This window comes from Triplophysa rosa, linkage group LG18, assembly GCF_024868665.1.
Source record: "Triplophysa rosa linkage group LG18, Trosa_1v2, whole genome shotgun sequence".
NCBI classification, from domain to species: Eukaryota; Metazoa; Chordata; class Actinopteri; order Cypriniformes; family Nemacheilidae; genus Triplophysa; species Triplophysa rosa.
Genome location: NC_079907.1, coordinates 15,663,566 through 15,687,019, shown reverse-complemented (window position 1 = coordinate 15,687,019; position 23,454 = coordinate 15,663,566). Strand labels below are relative to the sequence as shown.

Sequence of the window (23,454 nt, the reverse complement as noted above, 5' to 3'; positions counted from 1 at the left end):
ATGACTGGATTGTGCCTTTAACGCTAAACCAACGGCAGAAGCCACCAGAAGCGATCGCGCCGCCATCTTGAATGCCCAACTGACAGAGAGCACCATTGACTTAGTCAAAATGACTAATCTAAAATAACTAAAATAACCCGTTTTTCAGCATATTAAGCACACAACACGTTTTTTAGTTCACATGTGTTTTTAATAGGGATGTAACGATTCACCGTGAGCCGGTTGAATATCATTTACAATGAGTGACGATTCAAATCGGTTGAGGTGTGAACTGAATCGCAATACATTTTTTGAACAGCAGGGGCGGCTATTTTCACTGCAAATCTAAACGTGGACATGCTGATATTTCTTAAATTCAAAAAAATCCAAGAAAAGCTCAGACAGTATTAGTTTGTTTTTATATTAAAGAGACTTTTTTCATTATTAATTTGTTATAAAATTGCAGTTTAGTTTTGTTATTTGAAATAAAACATTATTTTATTATACAAAGAAACGTGAAGCATTTAAGAAATAATGCAAGGGAAGTTGTTCATTTCTAATTTGTTTCAACTCATTTTGTAAAAATAAATCGTGAGTAAATCGTGAATAAATCGCATCGTGAGATCAGAATCGTGACTCGCATCGCATCGTGAGCTGAGTGAATCGTTACATCCCTAGTTTTTAAATCATTACTTCTGATGTTTTTTCCAATGTTTATGTTTATTTTGGGCAGAATAGCGACGTAGAAATCAATGTATCTAGGTGAGTGTGTATGGCACAGTGTTGTAATGGCACATGTGTAAATGTTTAGAAATAAAGCTTCATGAATTAAAGAACATATACAGCCTGTATTTATCTGTATTTAGATTTCAGAATAAGCACATTTGCCATATGTTGAGGTGTCTCGTTAGTCTGCTGATCTGATATGTATGCTACTGTAATGAAAATGAATGTAACTCACTCTATATCTAACAAGATGAGAAAATTCCCGACTTAAAATAATTAACCATTTACATGCTTAAGACATTTGCTTTTTAAGAATGTTCTGTAAGACTCTAGATATAAAAACAGGGGCTGGTAAGTTACTGTTTTATCAATAATATGTCATAACTTCCTATTAATTTAAAAGAACCAACATGGCGGTGGGGTAGCTTCAGTGTAATGACGTCATGAGCAATCCAGTCATTTATATAGATCAGTGGTGATAATCTCGATTTATCACCTCGATTATGTCACTCCTGCGGTTTGATTTTGTTGAAATTCAACAGACACTGAACTGGAATGGCCACAATACATCTAGAAATTCTGATTAAAGGGGCCATATGACACGGCTAAAATGAATATTATAGTTTATTTTAGATGTAATGCAATGTGTATACACGATTTAATGTTCAAAACGCTGTCTTTTTCACATAGGCCTAACGTGCATGTTTGTACCTCCTCTTTGCCCCGCCTCTCTGAAACGTGCAGATTTTTCACAAAGCTCAAATGCTCTGAAAAGCGAGGTGTGCTATGATTGGCCAGTTAACCAGTGTGTAGTGATTGGTCGAAAACTGCCAGCGTGACAGAAATGTAACGCCTCTTACCATATTTGGAACATCAGGTTCCAAACCAATTGTACTGACGGTACGCCCACTTTAAGTGCATATACATTTGGGCAGTCTTAGTCAAATCATATCACGAACTGACGTAGATTTGTGGGGGTGTGGTTACACGAGGCATTTCAGACAAGTCTGGGTGAGCATTCGCTTTTAGATAGAATGCATCTTTTGTCCCGACACTTTAATTTTTGCAATTTTACGTGTCTAATACATGCATGTGGGCAACTTATAACACACCAAAGACACAGAAAAACACGTATTCGCACAATATGACCCCTTTAAATGTAAATGAATATTTGGAATAGTCTCTTATTGTAACGATGACGCTGAGGCAGAGTTAGAATCCATGTGCGGTAGTTTATTAGATGAGTAGCATAAACAGAGTTGAGTAGACAGGTACAACAAACATGAGGTTAATCCAAAGGCAAAGGTGATTAAGCAGGCAGTGAGTCAAATCCAGAAATATCAGTCCAACCATGCAACCAAAACAAAGGGGTAATCAGAGAATAGATATCCAGGCAGAATCATACAGACAAAACAGGCAGAGAATACAGGGATACGCTTGGTAAGGCAGATACACTGGCAATACTTTGCAATGAGATCCCATGTGGTCTCAGACTAAATAGTCACCAAACAGGAAGTGAATGCAGAGGCAGCAGAGGGGTGGAACGGAGTCAGTACTCAGGTGACAGCTCCCGCTGCTGGCTGGGCGTTACAGAATCCCCCTCCCTATGAGCGACTCCTGGAGCTCGACGTGGACGTCCTCGTGGTCGTGGTGCTGGGCAATCGGGTCTGGATCGATGAAAGTCCTCGATAAGGGAAGGGTCCAGAATATCGCGGGTGTTCACCCATGATCTCTCCTCGGGTCCATAACCCTCCCAGTCCACCAAATATTGGATCTGACCCCCTCATCGTCTCGAGTCCAGCAACTCTTTCACCTGATAGGCGGGGGCCCCGTCTCTATCTAATGGTGGTGGTGGTTCTGGGGCTTCATGGCAGGGGTCAGCATCCAGGTGGACCGGTTTCAAGAGGGAGACATGGAAGGAGGGAGAAATACGGTAATTAGTAGGAAGCGCCAATTTGTATGTGACCTCATTAACTCTCTCAAGAATTTTAAATGGACCAACATACCTTGGACTAAGCTTCTTGCTGGGTAGTCGAAGTTTGATGTCCCTCGTCGAGAGCCAGACCCGTTGTCCTGGTTGATAGGGAGGATGTGGGTGATGCCGCTTGTTGGCCTGAAGTTCTTGTCTCCTTACGGCTCGCTGCAGACGGACGTGCGCACTGTCCCACACCCTCTCACTACGAAGAATCCAATCATCCACAGATGGTACTGAAGAGGGTTCGCCAGACCACGGGAATAAGGGAGGTTGAAATCCTAGGACACATTGGAAGGGGGTGATGCCAGTTGAAGAGTGGGTACTCAGCCCACGGGAGAAACTCTGACCATCTATGTTGCTCTCAACTGCAATAAGTTCTTAGATATCTGCCAATCTCCTGATTCAGACGTTCTACTTGGCCATTGGCTTGAGGGTGATATCCTGAAGTAAGGCTCATAATGATATTGAGCTGTTTGCAAAAAGCTCTCCAGACTTGAGAAGTAAATTGAGTTCCCCAATCGCTGACGATGTCTTCTGGAAGACCATAAACTCTGAATACATTATGGAATAAAGCTTGAGCTGTTTCCATGGCGGTGGGTAATCTTTTTAATGGTACAAGGCGGCAGGACTTTTAGAAGCATGATTACTAGAATAGTAGTAAAGTTCTCTGATGGGGGAAGATCGGTGACAAAGTCTATGGACAGATGAGACCATGGGCGTTGAGGAATGGGTAAATGTTGTAGAAGGCCTGAAGGTAGTTCCTTAGGGGTTTTAGACTGGGCACAGACTTGGCATGACTTCACGTAGGTTGTAATCTCTTTTGTCATTGCTGACCACCAAAAGGAATTTTGGACTAGCTTGATGGTATGGGAAATTCCAGGGTGACCGGCACTGAGAGATGTGTGGGTCCACTGCATGATACGTTGTCGTAAACATTGAGGCACATTGTGTTTGTTGGGGGGGCATTGGGCAGGGATAGGTTCATTCTGCTGTTCACGTTGTAACTCCTCCATAATGTCCTAGGATATCAGAGCTAAGATGACAGATGGAGGAAGGATAGGTTCTGATGTATGGTGTTTGTGAATGGAATCATATTGCCTTCCCCAATAGGGGTGTCATCAATGGTTTTAATCTTAATTGGAGGGTCGCATGGTTGAGTAGGAATGTTATATTTAGTGACTAGGGATGTAACGATTCACTCAGCTCACGATGCGATGCGATTCACGATTCTGATCTCACGATGCGATTTATTCATGATTTACTCACGATTTATTTTGAAAAAATGAGTTGAAACAAATTAGAAATGAACAACGTCCCTTGCGTTATTTCTTAAATGCTTCACGTTTCTTTGTATGATAAAATAATGTTTTATTTCAAATAACAAAACTAAACTGCAATTTTATAACAAATTAATAACAGAAAAAGTCTCTTTAATATAAACAAACTAATACTGTCTGTGCTTTTCTTGGATTTTTTTTGCATTTAAGAAATATCAGCATCCACGTTTAGGTTTGCAGTGAAAATAGCGGCCCCTGCTGTTCAAAAAATGTATTGCGATTCAGTTCAAGCCTCAACCGATTTGAATCGTCGCTCATTATAACCGATTTTCAACCGGCTCACGGTGAATCGTTACATCCCTATTAGTGACAATGTCTTTACTAATTAAATTCAAAGCGGCACCAGAGTCAATCATCGCTGTTAAGTCAAGAGACAGAATATCAGTTTTTACACACATGGGTACAGTGAATGATTTGTTGCTGAGCAATGAAAAATGTTCAATATTTACCCTGGGGTTGACTTGAGATTTGTGCGGACATCCCAGACTACGATGGCCTGCCTCTCAGCAGTAGAAACATAAGCGTTGTCTATGACGTCTCTCTCTGCTGGCTGGGCGTTACACTTATTTTTTCCGCGGCTGTATATATAACATTTCATTTTTACCATCAACGCCCAATGTGACAGTACAGATCTTTAACAAGGAGGGGTTGTATTTAAAAAATACTTTCAGAAATGTGTTCCATGTTGGTTTGGTCTATTTCATATCGTCCATAATTTTCCTATAAAGAGAAATTAGTTCATTGGAAGTGAACAAACTTCAAAACAGCAATGACTTTCTAAGAATATGGTTAATATTTTAAAGCAATGCTATGTAGTTTTTTCTGTTAACCGGAAGAATTCTACTGACGCTGCTACCTGAGCAGCCTCCTAGCGGCTAAAACCACACTCTGTAAGTTTTGTGTTTCGGGACCTTCCTATGGAAGAGTGTGAAATGATTTCCAGACGACGTTACTGCATTCGCCGGTTCCATCAGCTTACTAAACAGATTCACGTGTATTGCACCACCCACGGGGAAGCATATACAGTGACATTATTTACAACACTGGTAACAGACAATTGCTTTTGGATGCAGCAGCATTTTCCCATACTTCACTCAAAAGCTGTGCATAAATCACGTGATATTTATCGTCGGTTTATCACGACAGCCCTACTACCAATATACTTTTCTTTTAGTGTTTGGTGATAAGAACACTGAAACAAAACTTACAGCCACACATCTTATGCTTTTAAAACACTTAAAATGCTTAAAATGAAGTAAATTAAGCAATAGCAATGTCTATACTCTGTTTTACATTCTATCTTGTGGCTGGTCTGTGTGTGTAATTCAACAACCCCTCCCCTCCTCCGAAACCGCTAGAAGACTTGCAAAGTAAATTAGTGACAAGCTTATAAGTATTTTATAGTATGTAATCAATAAAATTGTAATTGTACCATGGATGTGAATATTTGCTCAGGCAGGCTGTTTATATGGGTCTGTCACAAGCAGTCTTTCAGCCCTTTAAAAACAATAACAAAGCGGAGACAGTCCTGTTTGATAGTCAAATAAATGGCAGTGCAACTTCCTGAGCATATGGTCAGTCTCTGAGCTCTGCTGTGCGCTGCTGACCGTGTCAGACTTCTGTCTTTCATTAACACTGAAATGGGAGTATGCAAGAAAAAAAGATGCCATTGGTAGCACAGATGGCTTCATTAAGCTATGATGGACTTTGAAAGTTAGTAATGTGCAGAGTTGGTATTACTGGTGTCGTTTGAAATAATTTATTAATGTGATGGATATTTTTTACTCAGGAATGTTTCATAAACGGGACATATTGCTTGTTATTTATGTTAAGGGTATTGACACAGAAGTCTCAATGACTTCTTTGCACAAATCATTTGCTTTGAAAAAGTTGAATTTAATGTACATATTATTTGCATTTACAATAAACAGTAGCAAAATAATTTATATTTACATCCTTTGCATGTTTTTTTTTTTAGAAAAGTCTATATATTTAAACCAGTTCCAATTCTAATTTGTTTTATATATTGCAGTTTTTGCTATTCTACAATTAAAGACCCCCTGTAGTGAAAATGTAGTTTTTAATGTTGTTTATATATTTATGTGGGGTTTTTAATGTACTTCAAGACTAAGCATGTACAAATGTATAATTTTAAACCATTGCTGAGTATTTTCACCATAAAACTGCAGTTTACCAACGTTTTCCAGTTAATGACATCATAAACCTGTAACCAATCACATCAACTCATTTGACCCCTGTGGATCAGCAGTTTGAGGCATAAATATGCAAAGATGGCGCATAGATTCGGGCTGAATGGATTGCTGCATTGCTGTGTCAGCTCTGTTTCCCTTTCAGTTTTAGCAGCGTCTGGAACTGCCGTGTGCGATTGAGTGGAGGCAGGGCTAATTTGCATATTCACGTATCTGCGTATACTTAATGAAGCTGAGGTGTAGTAAAGCATTCAAGCTATAAGGCAGGAAAATTATTTTCACAGGGGAAAAAACATTTAAATATGTAAATTTGATGGTCAAGGATTAGTTTTAAGGGATAAAATTATCGACCGCATGGGGACTTTAAATAAACTTGATTTTTTTGTCCTATTAATAATAGCATTGGTAAACGCAGCTCACTCATCTGTTCTTGGGTCATTACCGTTGGACGTGTTTTGGTTTAATAAGTGATCGAGTTATTAGCTGGGCTCATTTCAAGCCGGACACATATCTTTGGTTCAGAGAGTCAGCAAGTTGTGTACCGCTCGGACTGATTCATGAACAATTCGATTAGATCGGTTACGTGAATTTTGTGAATCGGTTCCATTTTATAGAATCCAATCCAACTCTAGAGAATGATTCATTCATAAATCAGAAGTCTAGTTGATAGAGATCGTAGTGTGTATTGACAGTGAACTGTTAAACATTCTTGTTTTAGAAGAACATTTGTGGGTCAGGATGTACTGTACACCATCACATACTGTGCTATTGAACGTTCATGTGCGTGTGTGTTTGCTAAAATCTCTTTCTCAACCCATCACAGATGTTACATCACCCTGACCCAGTCACTGCATCTCGTCATGAGCGGAGCCCCAGCTGGTCCGGCTGGCACGGGGAAAACCGAGACCACTAAGGACCTGGGCCGAGCCCTCGGGATCATGGTCTACGTTTTCAACTGCTCAGAACAGATGGACTACAAGGTGACGAGTGCAGGCAGAGATGTTCACTTGAACGATCTTGAGTGTACTACAAAATTTCGTTTTTAGGGTTTGCTTTTTTCATTTGACTGTGGTTACATTAACACAACTGATGGTGATGTCATCACCAAGTAGTTCACATACACAATTATCGCGGCCCGAAAAATGAATGATAACAGTATTTTTGTGATACCTACAGGGATTAAAAAAAGAAATATAAAGCTGCTAGGCAATTATTTTTTTTATTTGTTGGTGTGTTTTTGGCCAATGAATCATATTTAAAATACGAGTGTAGGAAGGCAGAGAGAGCTTATAACCATTGTAGCTCTTAAAGGGACAGTCACTTAAAAATGTACATAATGCAGCCATGATATAAGTATACTGTATGGTGTTTGGCTATTCCGAACACAGCCACAGTCTTGTTTTGATCTGGAGTTGATTTGAATCAAGTTCACCGAGTTCACAGCGAGATTCCACTGATGAGCCTGTATCTCCGTCCCAACATTGAAATTGCTGCAGTATACAGTACATTTTCATTTCTCGTCTGAATGTCATTCATTTTATAAGCTGTTTATTAAGTTGTTAGTGGCTGTCTTTTCCCACCATGGGGTCCCGCAGATTAGCAAGGCTCTGATGCCCGGGTTTATTTACCTCTGAAGCTATGTCAACCATCTCGTCAGTATTCCTCCCTAATCATCGCTCGCTGCCATAGTCGTCTGCCGGCACAGAAAAAAGCTATATAATGTGGTGGTCAATAGAGACGCAGCGTTAATCTTCTCATCCGGCTTGTACCTGCCTGCTGAGACTGCTGCATCATTACTGGCTGTGGCTCACCACTGCAGAGAGAGAGAGAGCGAGAGAGAGAGAGTGAACTGAGAGGAAAAGGTAGACAACATTTTTTTCCCTCTCTGGGTTTTAGGATCACAGACACCCACAACCAATCCCCAGGTCGCCTCTCATCTGTGTCAGTGAGAACTGGAAGGCTCCACTTGTATCCAGTCCACTGAAAAGAGCGTGTGCTGGGGACTCGGGTGGGAAAGCAAACAGAGAGGGTGTTCAGAATATGAATGCCGAGTTGGAAATGCTATGCATCCATCTGGAAAATGCCTGCTTAGCATTTGTTGTTCTTTATAAGCTTGAATTTCACTGAAGCAAGTCTGGTGAGCACGGTTTATGACAACAAACAATGCACTGCATAATTCTACATAGCACACTAATTTTGTTTGTTGGGGTTTATGATGTAGGCTTAGGGGAATTGTATCGGCTTTCTTTTGATGCAAGAGGTGGATTTTTTTATGAAACTGGCCACGCCCCTCATTATGTTGTGTAGGAATTTAAATGGGAATTCAAAGAAATTCACACTGTTTTGCAACAAACCATTGATTACATATTTTATGTTATTTAGTTATGCCTATTTATTTACTGATATTTATGATGATCTGATGATCCTTTTAACGTGGCTGAATATGAAGAGTTTATTTGCAAAAACAGATAACTCTGTTTTTTTATTGTTTTACAAATCAGGTTTTTTGTGTTATCATGCATTTTATTGTGCTACTTAACTGTATTTACTACTTTATTTTAGTTATTATTACTTAATTAAAACAACTTAACTGCAGTTTAATTGATATTAATTGAAATGGACAATAAAAAACATGATTATTATTTTTTTTTACAATTGAACTCTTCACTTTTTGTCATTTTCAAACAAACTTTATAAGGTTTACATTTAGAATATAAATAGTGACAAAATTTGGGTTGACATTGGAATTATCATATAATTATTAATTTTTAATTCTTCCCCGTGTTTAAAGAGTTGTCACAATATCATATTTTCACAACACAATTATCATATTATTAACAATATTATTGCCATATCTATCAAAGTATCTTTTTTATTCAAATGAATTGTATTTATATAGCACTGTTCACAATTTTGCATTGATGAAAAGCAGCGTTACATAGGTTTTCAAAAAGAAACGAATAATACTATCAGTCAAACTCATCTTTATTTTTTGGGGGGGGCGTATTTGGGTATTTTTTGTGCATTTTTAATTGTTTTATTTTGAATCACACTCAAAATATGAGTGTAGGCAAGCAAGAGAGAGAGTTTACAACCATTGTGACTCTTTGGGCCCTATTGTACACCCGGTAAGGTGCAGCGCAAGTGTTTTTGCTAGTTTCCGCCCGACGCAGTACTCATTTTCCTGTCCTGCGCTGCGTTTTTTAAATAGCAATTGCATTTGCACTCATTTGTTGGTCTAAAAAAGAGGTGTGCTCAGGTGCATTGTTGGCGCATTGCTATTTTGAGGAACTGAAAATAGACTATGTCTACGTGAAACCCGCTTTCACATAGACTAACTCAAACCTGGTCTAAAATCTAAAGTCAATGGCGTAATATTTTTTAGTGCATTAGTAGAAAATGCGCCTCTGGGCTGGTCCACATACAACGCGCTTTCACTTTACTTATTACACAGAGGGAAGCGCAGCAACATGCCAAATATAAAAAATAAATGGATTACAATGTAAAAGATTATTATTGTGTACATAAAGATAAAAATCCGGCTTGTCATGTAGATGATCTGCTCATGCGCTTTAACCTCACGCACGAGCAGATGGGTTTCCTCTCTAGAGAAGCATCCAGTCTTTGCTCTTGCAAATTGTGCCGTGTAAGTAGCGAAGCACAACTGGCTCTTAAAGATAATGAGAGATGAGACTCTTATTGGTTTACTGCACGTTACACCCAAAAAACACCCATTACTCATTAAGAGAATCGGGACAACCCGTTTAGACCATGGGCCCGGGCGCGCCGACCGTTTTCCCATCGATAAATTAGCAAACGTGGATTCGGACACCCTGATTGCACCTGCGCCGTACGCTTTAAACCATGCACTTAGATCGTGAAAATAGGGCCCTTACAGCAAAAGTTTAAACGGGTGCAAAATTATTTGCAGTATTATCATATGTGTAGTATACACATGGTATTGATAATAATGGTTTTTAATATCAGGAATATCAGGAGGATGACCTACTTCTTAGAAAGTTGTTTTATTAATAACAATGTTTATATAAATGAAACAAAAGGCATTTAAAACATTTTAAGACTATTATTCATCTATATATGTTTGGAAATGCATCTGCATTAAAACATATTTTCGAGTAATTCCTATTATGATTTATATTTACTACTCTAGTGTTACTTAACAGTATGCTTATGCCATACAAATTTTTCTAGAACTGAATTGCAATTCTGCATTATGTTTGCTGCCTCAATTCAAATTCACTTCTGAATAAAACCCATCCCTGGTGCTCATAACTCTCCCAATCTCTTTTTCCCTGTCTCACATTTCTCACTGTTCTCTCACTCGATCTTTCTCTCAGTCCTGTGGCAACATCTACAAAGGCCTGGCACAAACAGGAGCCTGGGGCTGCTTTGATGAGTTTAACAGGATATCGGTGGAGGTGCTTTCAGTGGTGGCTGTGCAGGTGAGTAAGTTATCACTTCTAAGGAGAATCATGACACGTTTACGAATATCCAGCTCCAGGACAGATTTCTATGCCGAATTTCACAGTCAGTCAGACTCGGCTTAGAAACCTTGACAACTGGAGGAAGTTTGGAGCTATAAATAAAGATATAATGCAGAGGGAAAACACTAAGTGAGGAAACAGTGTGGAAAATTCTGCTTTTATGATTCACTCAACAATTATATCATCTGCTCGTATGTCACATCATCTCAAACGCCGTGGCATCTGCTGTTTTCTATTGAGCTTTCATGCATTTCAGTTTACACACAGGGTTCGAAGGGAACCGGCATTTAAAATAACGCTTCCTTGAAGACATTGCGTGCTGTATGAATCATCTTCACACGCAAATGTAATTTACTCACAGTGGTGATTATGTTGATGATTATAAAGGAGTTTGATGTTCAGTTGCGCATTCATCTTTCGAGGCGTTTTGCTGCCATACAGTGCGCCAGGTTTTTAAGGACCCAACTGTGAAACTCCTCACTTGTTCCCTTGAATGAGGCTCTTTCTGTCGCAGCTCTCCTGAAATGTCAGGACATTGAAAGGTATTCTCCCCTGTGATGAAAAATGAATTACTTTTCCTTTTGTAGTGTTTTTGAAGAGCACAAAGAACAATTTACAGGGAATCGGAACATCAGAGTAATGATACCGAAGCGCTTGTCAGGCCCTTTTATAAGCCGTTTCACAGAAAGTGGCATCCGTTTAACTGCCGAGAGTTTGATGATGCATTTTAAGCAGGAGGATATTTTGTGGGGATACAGCCCATTGAAATTTATTCTTACAAAGATAGATGGAATCAATTTTGCCTTCGCAAAAAGATAAAACAAACAGAATGGCCTCCAGACGTATCAATATTGAGACAAATTAGCCAAGCTTTGCTCATTATGGGAGGGGAAACATATTTGCCGAATAGTTTTTCCAAAGATGATCCACTTTGTTTTCATCTTTATTACCAGGTAGGAGACTGTTGTCAACATGGGCAGTTAAGTTAATATAACAGTTTTGCTAAATTTCACAGAAATTTACTAGGGATGGGAATCTGTTTTTTTTTTAAACTGTTACTTAAAGGAGCAATGTTGAGATTTTAGCGGCAACTAATGGTGAAGTTGCAGATTGCAACCAACGGCTCACTCCACCCCTCCCTTTCAAAGTACTACTGCGGCTCTCACAGGACAAACATGTCGTCACGTTTTCGCTTCTTTGCCGAAGGAGATAATGTATTTACGAAATGCGCTTTGTAGAGCAGTTTGTCCGTTTAGGGCTACTGTAGAAACAACATGGCAATTTCCATGTAAGGGGACCCGCGGTGTATCTAGATAGAAATAGCTCATTCTAAGGTAATAAAAACATAACTCTTCATTATGTAAGGTCTTTATACAACACTGAAGACTGTAGCATTCCCAGCCGAACAGATACACTTTACTCTCGTGAACTGATGTTTATGTATTTTAATTTCCAAAGTAAACACCGTAAGAGCTGCATAAAAAACAAACAAACAGTAATAAGACACGAATGTAATCTATATATATATTCCCTTATAAAACCTGTAAAGTAATAAATACAGATTTACAATGAAAGTGTCTTACATTATAAGTAGTGTGACAATAAGATACACACGCTTTGCATAACAACAATAGAAAAAAGAAATGATCAACACTGATATTTTAGTCCTGTATGACAAGCTAACGACTAGCTAACGTTAGCCAATTGCTTCAGATAAAAATAACATTACAAAGTCTCTCAAAATGTATCACACATATGAAACTGAAACGGTACCTTGTGCCCTTCATCAGCCAGGAGCTAAGAGAAGAATCCTTAAACATATGACTGCCTAGAGTGCATCCAAAAGTTAACATTCGTTTCCGGTAATATTGATCAGAATGTCGTTTCACGTATACAGTGCGCCCGTGTTCACAAACGGCTACGCTAAACTTCCTATTTTAGATTTCAAAATAAAAGTATGTGTGACAAAAGACTCAAAAAACCCCAATAAAACAAATAGGAACACCGTAACACAACAAGTATAATACATCAAAGAATATTACTCAACCAAGACACAAACAAATAAAGAGTCCCCATTTCTTTTGCATCTGTTTTAATTCTTGTAAAAGTCCTTTCTCAATATTCAATGGAACCACCGCCCTGGATGGCTGCAGGTGGAGGTGTAGGATCACTTCAATGGTTGGGGGGTTTAATGGTCATTTACAAAGACATAGTTATGTATATTATATTGTATTTCTGTCAATACTGTAGATCAGGGGTCTTCAACTTCTTTGAGGGCCAGATTCCAAAAGTATAAATAGGATGTGGGCCAGATTTTTACCATATTCTCATTTTTCTGTTATTTTGTTTTTCTGTTATTTATTGCGTTTTGTTACTTTTATACTGTTTTTGTTTCTGTTACTTATAGGCCATGATTAAAACATGCACACAAATATTGCATCCAGTATTTGTGCCTTTTCATGACATTAAATTAAAAGTGATATTGTCTTTTTAATTGTATTTTATATTCCTTAAAGTCCTACTTTACCCCAAAAAAATTGCTACTAATTTACTCACCCACAGTCCTCCAGTACATCGAGATGTGGGTGGCATTGTTTTTTCAAGAAGATATTTCTGAAGATATTTGGTTGAATTAATTAAAGTTAAATCAATAAAAGTAAAAAACGCAAATACATTCAACACAAAAGTAATCCCTGCCCCTTGTGACGTTAAATTCGCGTCTTATAAAGCGAGTCAATTGATCTGTGCAAGAAACTGAATGCTATTATCACATCTTCGGGTGAATCCTGATCGCATTCATGTGCCCCACGCACTTATAGGGCAGAGCCTTTGTATAGTGCGAGTTCTGGGGGGAGATGAACAGCTGTTTTTCGTAAATATAGCCATTATTCATAATGAATGCAGTAATAAAAACAACACCATTTCCCCTTATCTGAGACAACCGTTCACGTGGTGTGCCCTTCCTACAGTTAGCTTACTTTCAAGGGCACTAAACGCGTTTTAGAACACGACCTATCGCGTGCGCAAACTGATTGCCTGTGGCTGTGAAATGCATTGCTGATTATAACTTTGTAAATAGCATTAAGTTTCTTGGACTGACCAATTAAATCGCTTTAAGACGTAAAACATTATGAGCTGCGGGAATTACTTTCGTTTTGAATGTAGCAGCAGCGTTTTGGACTTTTAAAGATGTAGCGTCTCAGGAGGACATGCATTTAAAGCACACCGTTCTTAAAGTCTCTCCACTTATTTGAAATGTTAAGGCGGGCCAGGAAAAGATGATTGACGGGCCGCATTTGGCCGTAGATCCTCCAAAAAATACACACTGGACCTTTAACTGTTACATTACCAGTGATTTTAGTACTTTTGAGGAAGCACCCGATCTGTTGATCCTAAATATATAAAAACCTAATTTTAGTCAAAAAAAAATTTTTTCTACATAATCTAAAGATCATTCTGTGAAAATATAATCTTAATAAATGTATTACTGACTGATTGAAATTAATGTTCAGCAGCTTTTGGAATTTTTGTCCAAAATAATATAACACTTGTCAATAAAATCAATATTTAATCATGAAATTCAATATTTAAAATAATTAATTTTAGTATTATAAATAAAAAAAATTAAAACCGTGTCTCAAAATCTTTGATATAATTTTGTCATTTACAGCAATTAACACATTTCCATGTCTAAGACTACTTTGTAGCTCCTAATCTTGTAATTAGGTTTTTAAGCCTGAATTAATCGTCAGGGTCATGTGTCGGTCTCAAATTGTCATATGACGGTAGTTGCTGAGCCTCCTATCATGGTATACTATCACGGTACTGTGTTTGATCATCTTTGTTGTTCTTAATTATGTTTTTAACACCAAATGGTATTTAAAAAGATTGAAAAATTAAATAAAAAGAAAAGCATCTGGAGCATTCAAGAAACGAAATGAACATTTAAATATTTCACAAGAAATGATGATTAAAAATGATTTAAGGTAATCGTGATTAATGATTAATAGACAGTTCCAGAGGCAACAACATAAACAAACATTACGTGGCCCAAACTTAACTTCCAGTAGACATCTGCAAAGAAACTATAACTATTGAGTAGTTTTAATTTAATTTAATACAATTAACATGCAGTAAAATATTAATATAAATTAAATAGAACGTAAATTGTTATATTATAACCAAACACAAACCGGAAGTTAACTTCGTCCAGGAGCGTGCACACAATGAAACCATCTATATTCTACTTACTACTGTAGAAATGAAAACAGTTGTATGTTTTCTAGAATTATTTACAGTATTTTAAATTGCCCACAGTATCAGTATTGTGTATATTAATTATCACGGTAAACTGTATTATTGAATGCCAGCACAAGTCTAGGTCACATAGAGTATATGTACTAAACGGAATACATTGGTTATTAAAATGCTGTTTAATACAGCAAATCCAAAGTTATGCACTAAGCGTAAAATTCACAAACTATTTATCCTACTTAGTTTCATATGAGCAACGAATCATTAGGTCTCATAAGTCCACATAACACAAGAACAGTTCATTTCTAATTGAATGTATGGGTAGACATGATGAAAATAATGACTTGTAGTTCAGTGAGTAAGTAAAGGACCATAACTATGTTAACTGAATGAATCTCAGAGTGAGTCATTAGAATGATTCAAACTGATAACCCATGGCTTTGATTCGTGTGTCTTGTTGACTTTATCAAATAAAAACAACTGGCCCATAAGAGTCATTCTTCTGTACAACTTTGCTTCTATGTTTGTTGTTGCGTGTAACCAGCGAGGACATCGCAACAGAAAGATGTGTTGCTTATTTATTGTCTTTCTTTGTTGTGGCACTCTTTTAACCTTTTCATGTTCAGTTCAGAATCCAAGATCACAACGTAGTTCATCTGCCATTTTACTGTATATTCCCTAGCAGCATTAACATTCATGCATTTGGCAGATGCTTTTATCTAGAACATGTTCTCGAATCCCAACCCCTAAATTTGGCTTAAACCACCTCCCCGAATTTCTTCACAAACAAAGCTCAGACGCTCCAATCGTTTCAGTCGGTCTTAACGCATTCCCTCGCTTGTCTTAGCTGCTTTGCTTTAGAACAATATGTAAAATTCATGAAGGCATTGTATAGTCTAGGATGGGGAGTTCATACGAGGCCACGGCAAAGTAAAGCCTCATATCATATTCTATCAGCACTCAGCAATACGTGACTCATACCTAATGTTATATGTCAGTGTTTATCAGATAAAAAGGCTGAACTCTATCAGACTGTGTCAGAATGCTGCGAGCATATGAATCATTTGTGTTATGCACACACCGAACTGTTAGACAGGTTAACTATTTGATGCTAATGATATAATCATCCTGGTAATGTGATGACATCATCCAATAAGATCTTATAAAAGTCTACTGTAATATTTGTTTCCATGGTAACAGGGAATTCTCTGATTGGTGGAGCTCTGTTCATAATTATGGGTAGTGTAGTTTCTCACTAGGAATTTGGCTTTTAAACATGAACAGACTTTTTAATCATTTAATCTCATGTCAGGTCTATCTTTAAATCTTAAGATCTGTCGTGCTATCACATTCTTGTTTTGCTCTTCAGAGCAGCAAATGCAAAAATTCTGTACCATTTACATTTATATTGAGAACGTGTGATCCATCAGGTGAAAAGTATTCAAGATGCTATTCGAGACAAGAAGAAGAGATTTAACTTCATGGGTGAGGACGTAAACCTGGTTCCATCGGTGGGCATCTTTATAACTATGAACCCTGGATACGCTGGAAGGACTGAGCTACCGGAAAACCTCAAGGCTCTCTTTAGGTAAGCCTAGGATTTGCATGTTATTAAATGGTGTTTGGTCTTAAAGGAGAATCCGCTGTTTTTAGATATCGAATTTGGTTTCTGTTTAAAAGGAGATATGATGCCACCTGGGCTTTTTTATTACAGAGATTTTAAAGTTTAATACTGTGAAATATTGCTATTTTCAGCTATAAAGTTTTTCCATTAGAGGATGCTTAGCACATCGTCTAAAAACACATCTCTTCTGTCAACACCTGACCGATCAGTTCTGACTTCTATCTCTTTTCTACTCTTTCAAAAAAGTAAATAACTTAGCTCTGTATACTGTGGTAGGCTATATGAGAGCAGTTTTTTATTGCACTTATGCTTTTTGTTGTCCTTACGTTGTTCCAATTGCTTCCATTGTTTCCCTCATCTGTAAGTCGCTTTGGATAAAAGCGTCTGCTAAATGACTAAATGTAAATGGTTGATTTTCAGGGAAGTTTAAAATAGGTCTGTCTATGTACAGTACTATACGATGTGTTTAATGCTTGGCAAACTTTTTTTTTATTTCTGCATCTGGTCCTATGTTGATCATTTTTTCTGCTCTGCAGGCCATGTGCGATGGTCGTGCCAGATTTTGAGCTCATCTGCGAGATCATGTTGGTGGCTGAAGGCTTTATTGAGGCTCGACTCTTGGCCAGAAAGTTCATCACACTATATCAGCTCTGCAAGGAGTTGCTATCTAAACAGGTTTGCACTATTACGCTATATAAATCAACGCATACGTCTGAAATCATTTTAAATGGGGTGGGTTTAAAATGACTTCATAAAGTAAAATGACAACATCCCTCATCATGTTTTATCAAATAAGCCACCACAGTTTCTAGCTCTTTCCATGAAAACTCTTGCTTTTTGCACATACAAGTGTCCGTGACTAAACAAAAACGGATGACAGTGAATGACTAACTTGATAAATAATAAATGAGAGAATATAAAGTAAATGTCACCAAATCACTTTGTTATGCAGAAATACCGCAGAACGCATCAGTCAGGTCACTTTAGGGTTCATCAGATATTCTGTTTATTATCAACATAATGTTTTAAATTTTAGAAACAGGTTGTGAATGATGATCTTTTTATCTTTATATGTATTTAAACCAAATTTAAAATTTTTGTCCCTATAGGAATAAATGGGCAACAACGTTTTAATAATGTTGTAATAATGAGGGATATGTTTCCCTCGCTATAAACCATGTCCCCACCATATGATGTGTTGCTGAATATGTCTGCAATTTGCATTAATCATTTTTACAGTATTTCACAATTACTGGTATTTGGTCTGTGACAACGCTGCTGTCCTTCTGAAACCTCGTACTGTATCTCCATATTTCGTGATCATTATTATTAGTCACCCTTTGTTTGTCACTGGGTTTTGCAAATATCTAACCAACAGAAAGTATTAAAAAGTGCTTGTCAACTTTGACAACACAGAATTTATGCTTTAAAAAAACAGTGTTTTTCCATTTCCTGAAACATCCGGGACACCCGAGGTTGTGGTAGGACAGCAACGATATGGTCTAATGAAACTGAATATGAAAACGAACATGGTGATGTTACAGACAGATTTCATTATTGCCACCATTTAAATTTTGTAATTTACAAAAAGAACCAATACGTTTTTTTCTTATTTTCTTATTTTAGAGACCTATTTCCTTTTAGTAAGAGCAATTTTTCTGCCGGTTTGGGGAATGTTTATCTGTCATAGGGACTTTATTTGATTGCAGCGTTATGAGAAACCCAATTGTTTTCTAATAAAAATGCAGTCAATCCTGCTATCTTATTGCTGTTATTATATAAATTGTTTTTGGGTACATCTGATACAAACTGTGAAATATGTGAATGAAAAAAAATCAAAGTGCAGCTGAATCAATTATTATTAAATAGTGTGTAATAGCTTTTCACCTGCGGTAGTGGAATGTTTTTACCGTTTGCTGCAGTCTTTTTGTATATTTGTTGTCTTCTTAGGATCACTATGACTGGGGACTGCGGGCTATTAAATCGGTGCTGGTGGTAGCTGGTTCACTGAAGAGAGGCGATCCGGACAGACCTGAGGACCAGGTGCTGATGAGAGCCCTGAGAGACTTTAACATCCCTAAGATCGTGACCGATGACATGCCTGTCTTCATGGGCCTCATCGGGGACCTCTTTCCGGCTCTAGACGTGCCTCGAAAAAGGGACATGGACTTTGAGAAATTTGTCAAGCAGTCCGTTTTGGATCTGAAACTGCAGGCTGAGGACAACTTTGTGCTAAAGGTAAATTTGGATGAAAAATACGAACTCTTTGAGGGCTCCCTGATATTAGAGAGACAAGAGATAGACATGAAGGGTGCGTAATGTTCATGCCTTGCCGTATCACAGGACACCATCTCGAGGCATTTTCCACAAACAGGATATTAAAATATGGCTTGAAAATCTTGAAATGCCAGTGGAATTGTAATGTAAAGTTAGTCAACCCTTTTACCAAAAATCAGTAAGAACAATTATGCTGTGTTCACACATGGCCGTAGCCAGCTATGAGGTCCGGACCTCGGTATTTTTTTCATATTCAAAAGTAGAATGTGAAGCTCTGAATGAATAATGAGAAGTTCAAAACTCTTTTAGTTTAGTCAATACAGTTTACAAAGTTGTTTATTGTCCGTGTAAAAGATGGATTAATTTCACTTCAATTTCATGGGAGGCTGGTGGTGTCACGAGATTGATAGAGTTGTGAGTTTTCTCATAAGGGCAGTAAATTGCTTTTCCGCTCATTCTCCTTCACAACTCCTTCCTGGTGGAACATTCTTCCTAACTCGGTCCGGTTAACCACATCTCTCACAACATTCAAAAAACTACTTAAAAACCATCTTTTCTGTGAATACTTGACAGACAATGAGAAAAAAAACTAACCCTGTCTCTTTCTCTTAACAGGTAGTGGTCTAGCTTTTCTTGAAACTAGTAAATTTGTATTAGCACCTATTGTATTATTGCTCCTATATGACAGATCGCTTATTGCGCCCTGAACTCTTTGTAAGTCGCTTTGGATAAAAGCGTCTGCTAAATGACTAAATGTAAATGTAAATGACTAAATGTAAATGTAAATGACTAAATGTAAATATAAATGTGAGTGAGTGCGTGCTTTTTTTCACGCAATTGCACACTTTAGGAAGTTAATATAGGAGTTGCATATGGGAACATTTTTATTTTGGGCATGTTTTTGAAGCTCGATCTCACAGCATGCCATTGTTAACTTTAATCATATAAAATAATTTCCCCAAAACAAAGTTGTTGACAGTGAAAATGCTGAGTGACTAGTGTAACGGAGTAAACCTGACTCCCTGACCTCAAGATGTGCTTTAGCGATAAACGCTAGAGACTGCGGTCTTTAGCCTACTCGTTAGCGCGCCCCTCTCCCATTCTGGAGTCTGGATCAACGCTGGTTCGAGGCGTTGAACCAGTTACAATAGTTGTTTTGGAAAACCACTAGCCACAGTATAAAGCCCTGTTCATAGTTATATAAGTTTATAATTTGTTAACTTTATTAATCATTATATTTATTCAAGTTGAATCATTTATAGCATTTATTGGTAATATTAGGTATAATTATTGACACCCCAGCCCGGAGCTCACAAATTTTCAAACCCTGGCTACAGCCATGTGTTCACACCAAACGCGAACAGTCGCGTTCCACGCTCTTTATTACTCGTGGGAAGTTTGTTATATTCCCGTGAGTGACGCGAAAAACATCCCATGAAGGAAAGTGTCTTCACGCGTCTGGACCCGTCAAACAGTAGGTGTCAATGAGCTCTTCGCGAGAATTTCTCGCTCGAGTTGAAATTTTTCAACTTGCGCAGAAGATGCGATTGATGCGAGTTCGTGTCTATTTGTGTCTTTGCATTGACTTTGTATGTAATTTACAAATGCAAATCTTTTAATTTGCGTTTGGTGTGAACCCAGCAATAGGTTTAAACTCCAGATTTGCGAGATTTTGTTATTTTTAAGCAATTGAGATGAAGGTAAATTATCATTTGAAGGTAAAAAGAAGAAACAATAATACTATAATTTAATAATACAATGCAATTACGTATCCAGGTATTAATCTAGCCTAAATAAGTTATAAAAAATTAGGGGCTAGTTTTTTTCTAAAATAAATTAAATTAGGTTTTAATCCGAGTTGTTTTAGTTTTAGTTATACTATTATAGTAGTTTTTTATTTTGAATTAGCTTTTATTTTAAAATTTTCTGTTTTCATAATTTTCGTTCGTTTGTTTTTTATTTTATTGTTTATTATAACAATAATTTAGTTATTAGTTATTTTAGTTTAGTTTAACATTTAGGTTGATATTTTATTTTAATTAACAAATGTTTTAATAGTTTCAGTTTTAGTTAACTGTAGTAGTAAACTTTAGTAATAACCTTGGTTTCAATGGTTTAATGGTCAACACAACTGACGATTCGATGATTCAATATATTTTTAACGCAAAAATTAATAACAAATTAGATTGTTTTGGCTTTTTTCAGAAGAGGTTTAAGGGTTAAATTATCATTTTGTTCTGGAGGTATACAAAGTTAAATTTCTGTTAGGTAGTTATCTAATAAGTCGTAGGTCAATGTATTTTTGTATGTTTTATAAAGTCTCAAAAAGTCTTAAAAGTAAACGCATTTTAGGAAAGATCCATTATTTCTTTTTTATTTCTTCTTTTTATCATATTTTTTTGCTTTTTGTTGCTTGCTGTAATGGTCTTCAACACCTCACATCAGTTTGTGATTGACAGACAGTCCAACGCAACAGAGGTTTAGCAAAACCCAGAGCAACTCCACCACCGCAGCTCTGATTGATGTAGCAATTGCGTTTTTTTCTCAACTTCACCTCTTTTTCTGGTGCGCATTATCTTCCGCTACGAGCCATAAACGCGCTGTTGTGTTTCAAGCAAATAGACATTAGTGTCAAAGCAGTCTGGAAGTGGATATATTGGACAAATCAAAGATAGCAGGAATTGCAGTGTAATAGTGCCTCGGGTGCCGAAGAGGAGCTCTAATTTTGAGCATTAGGCCGAGATCTAGATATCAGCTCTTCCGTTCGCTAGAGCCAGGGGAAATAAGTGTAATCTCAGACAGGTCAAAGTGGTACAGAAACAACATAACAGCGCTCCATCAAGGGAGGCCCGGCTCCCATCGATGTATTTAACCCCAGTCACGGCACGAGAAGAAACACGCATCTGACTCCGGAACACCGGGGTCAACGGGATGTGCCTGTCTGACACCCTGAGCCACAGCTTGCTTCTGGTCGTTGATTTGTTTGAGGGCAGGTGCGCTAGAGAGAGGGAGATGTGTGCTTAAGTTCTAGTCTACCATTAACCGCAGCCCCTGACAGATATCAGATCAAAGCGGCAATCAGAGAAACCCTCTGTGATGCCAAAGGAACCCAACGGGAGGCTACATCAATGCCATTGACTGAACATACCATCAGTTCCAAAAGGAAAATCTGAAGTCGTTTTTCTCCTCTTCACTCTCAGAAGGAAGCTGCTCTCTGTCTAAATGTTTATAAGATAGGATTTAATTGTGAGTCGACGCTCGGCGAACAAGTGGGTGTTCACGGCAGTACCACCAAGAGTGCAATCTTTCCACTTACGTTTCAATATGAAACATTCAGGAAATCCGTGAATGTAAGAGCGTAATGGTGTGTAAAGTGACTCTGAATTTGTACTTGAGGTCTGTCCGCAACTGATATTTTCATTCCACTTATGCACATCCGTCCCACACAGTTTACCTCTGCGTCCGTCCCGTCCCAACTTCATTTACATTATGAACGTTTCTGCAATCTCATACTTTTAAAAGCATTAAAAGAAAAATTTGGCCAGTGACATGAAACTGTTTTGTTGGCTGCAGTTTTTGCCATTGAGCGCCATAAATTAAATCTCAAAGCCCAGATGAATGTTTCACAGATGAATGCTTTGGGCCTACATTAAATGCCAGGTTTGTTTTTGTGTTCAAAGGTTAACAGAAGACTTAAATGAAAACTGGATTGCTGGAATATTAAATTAGTTTTGCAACTATACGAAAACAGTAGGTTGTTTATTCAAGATGATTTCAACACCGGCCGATCTCATTGAGACTGGAAACAAAATGTTCGAAAGACATTTCAGATGCTGTAAAACGTTTTTACCATACTCCAATGTCAATATTTGGTGATTTAAATACAATGTAAAGTTTTGAAAGCATTTTTTGTGTGTTTTTAAAACATAGTTAGTCTGTAGTCAGGTAAGTGAATTGTCACATCCATAACAGTCAATTTTCCTCATATATGGGCACATGAAAATTAAAATATAGTTATGTTTTATAAAACACAATAAACACATTGGTTAGCACATTTCAATTCACAGAAATCATACAAAGTGTGTTGTTCGTCCTTTTTGTCACATCCATAACCTATTATTTTTTTCTCTCTTTTAAAATAGAAAACTTGTGCGTAGACTTCTGTACTCTGTCATCAGGGGTTTAGTCAAATATAAACAGATGATTCAATATATTGGTGTTAAATACATTCTTTGAGAATTTATATTTCAAGTTTTGACTGAAAAGGTCACATCCATAACTCTGGAATTTCCCATATGTGTTTCACTGTGCAGTACTAAACAAATGACTCGTAAACAAAATGACAACAACTTATAATTTGTACACAAGATTCTGAATCCCACCGCAATTCAGATGTCTAATTTTGCCTTTTTTCTATGCCATGACTGTGCGGTGAGAATACAATTGTATTGAAACTGAATCTCAGGGAGGACAGGGAGATCATTTAGTTGAACTTTTCTTGTTTTTGTTGTGTGGCGTGATGCGAACCACAACAGTTATAGGATCCTGCAAAAGCTGCTTTTAGCCA

The 23,454-nt window shown here is 37.5% G+C and overlaps 1 protein-coding gene and 1 long non-coding RNA gene across 5 annotated transcripts in view; one reads left to right on the top strand and one right to left on the bottom strand.

Annotated features, from left to right (window-relative positions):
• dnah9 (dynein, axonemal, heavy chain 9) overlaps window positions 1–23,454 on the top strand; it is a 164,339-nt gene that overhangs the window by 59,174 nt on the left and 81,711 nt on the right. Inside the window, exons 27-31 of the mRNA XM_057359459.1 lie at window positions 7,051–7,207; window positions 10,586–10,690; window positions 16,417–16,574; window positions 17,147–17,285; window positions 18,561–18,848. Coding sequence (XP_057215442.1) covers window positions 7,051–7,207; window positions 10,586–10,690; window positions 16,417–16,574; window positions 17,147–17,285; window positions 18,561–18,848 — 847 coding nt within the window. The remainder of the gene's footprint in view (window positions 1–7,050; window positions 7,208–10,585; window positions 10,691–16,416; window positions 16,575–17,146; window positions 17,286–18,560; window positions 18,849–23,454) is intronic.
• Window positions 441–12,885, bottom strand: LOC130569670 (uncharacterized). 4 transcript variants are annotated; one of them, XR_008964868.1, is made up of 4 exons: window positions 12,506–12,885; window positions 11,092–11,284; window positions 7,856–8,040; window positions 441–4,737 (listed from the first exon to the last, which is right to left on the bottom strand). It is a non-coding gene; the product is annotated as an uncharacterized LOC130569670 (long non-coding RNA). The 4 variants fall into 4 exon arrangements; XR_008964869.1 differs by lacking the exon at window positions 11,092–11,284 and having other exon boundaries at window positions 441–4,375; window positions 4,467–4,737; XR_008964866.1 differs by lacking the exon at window positions 11,092–11,284.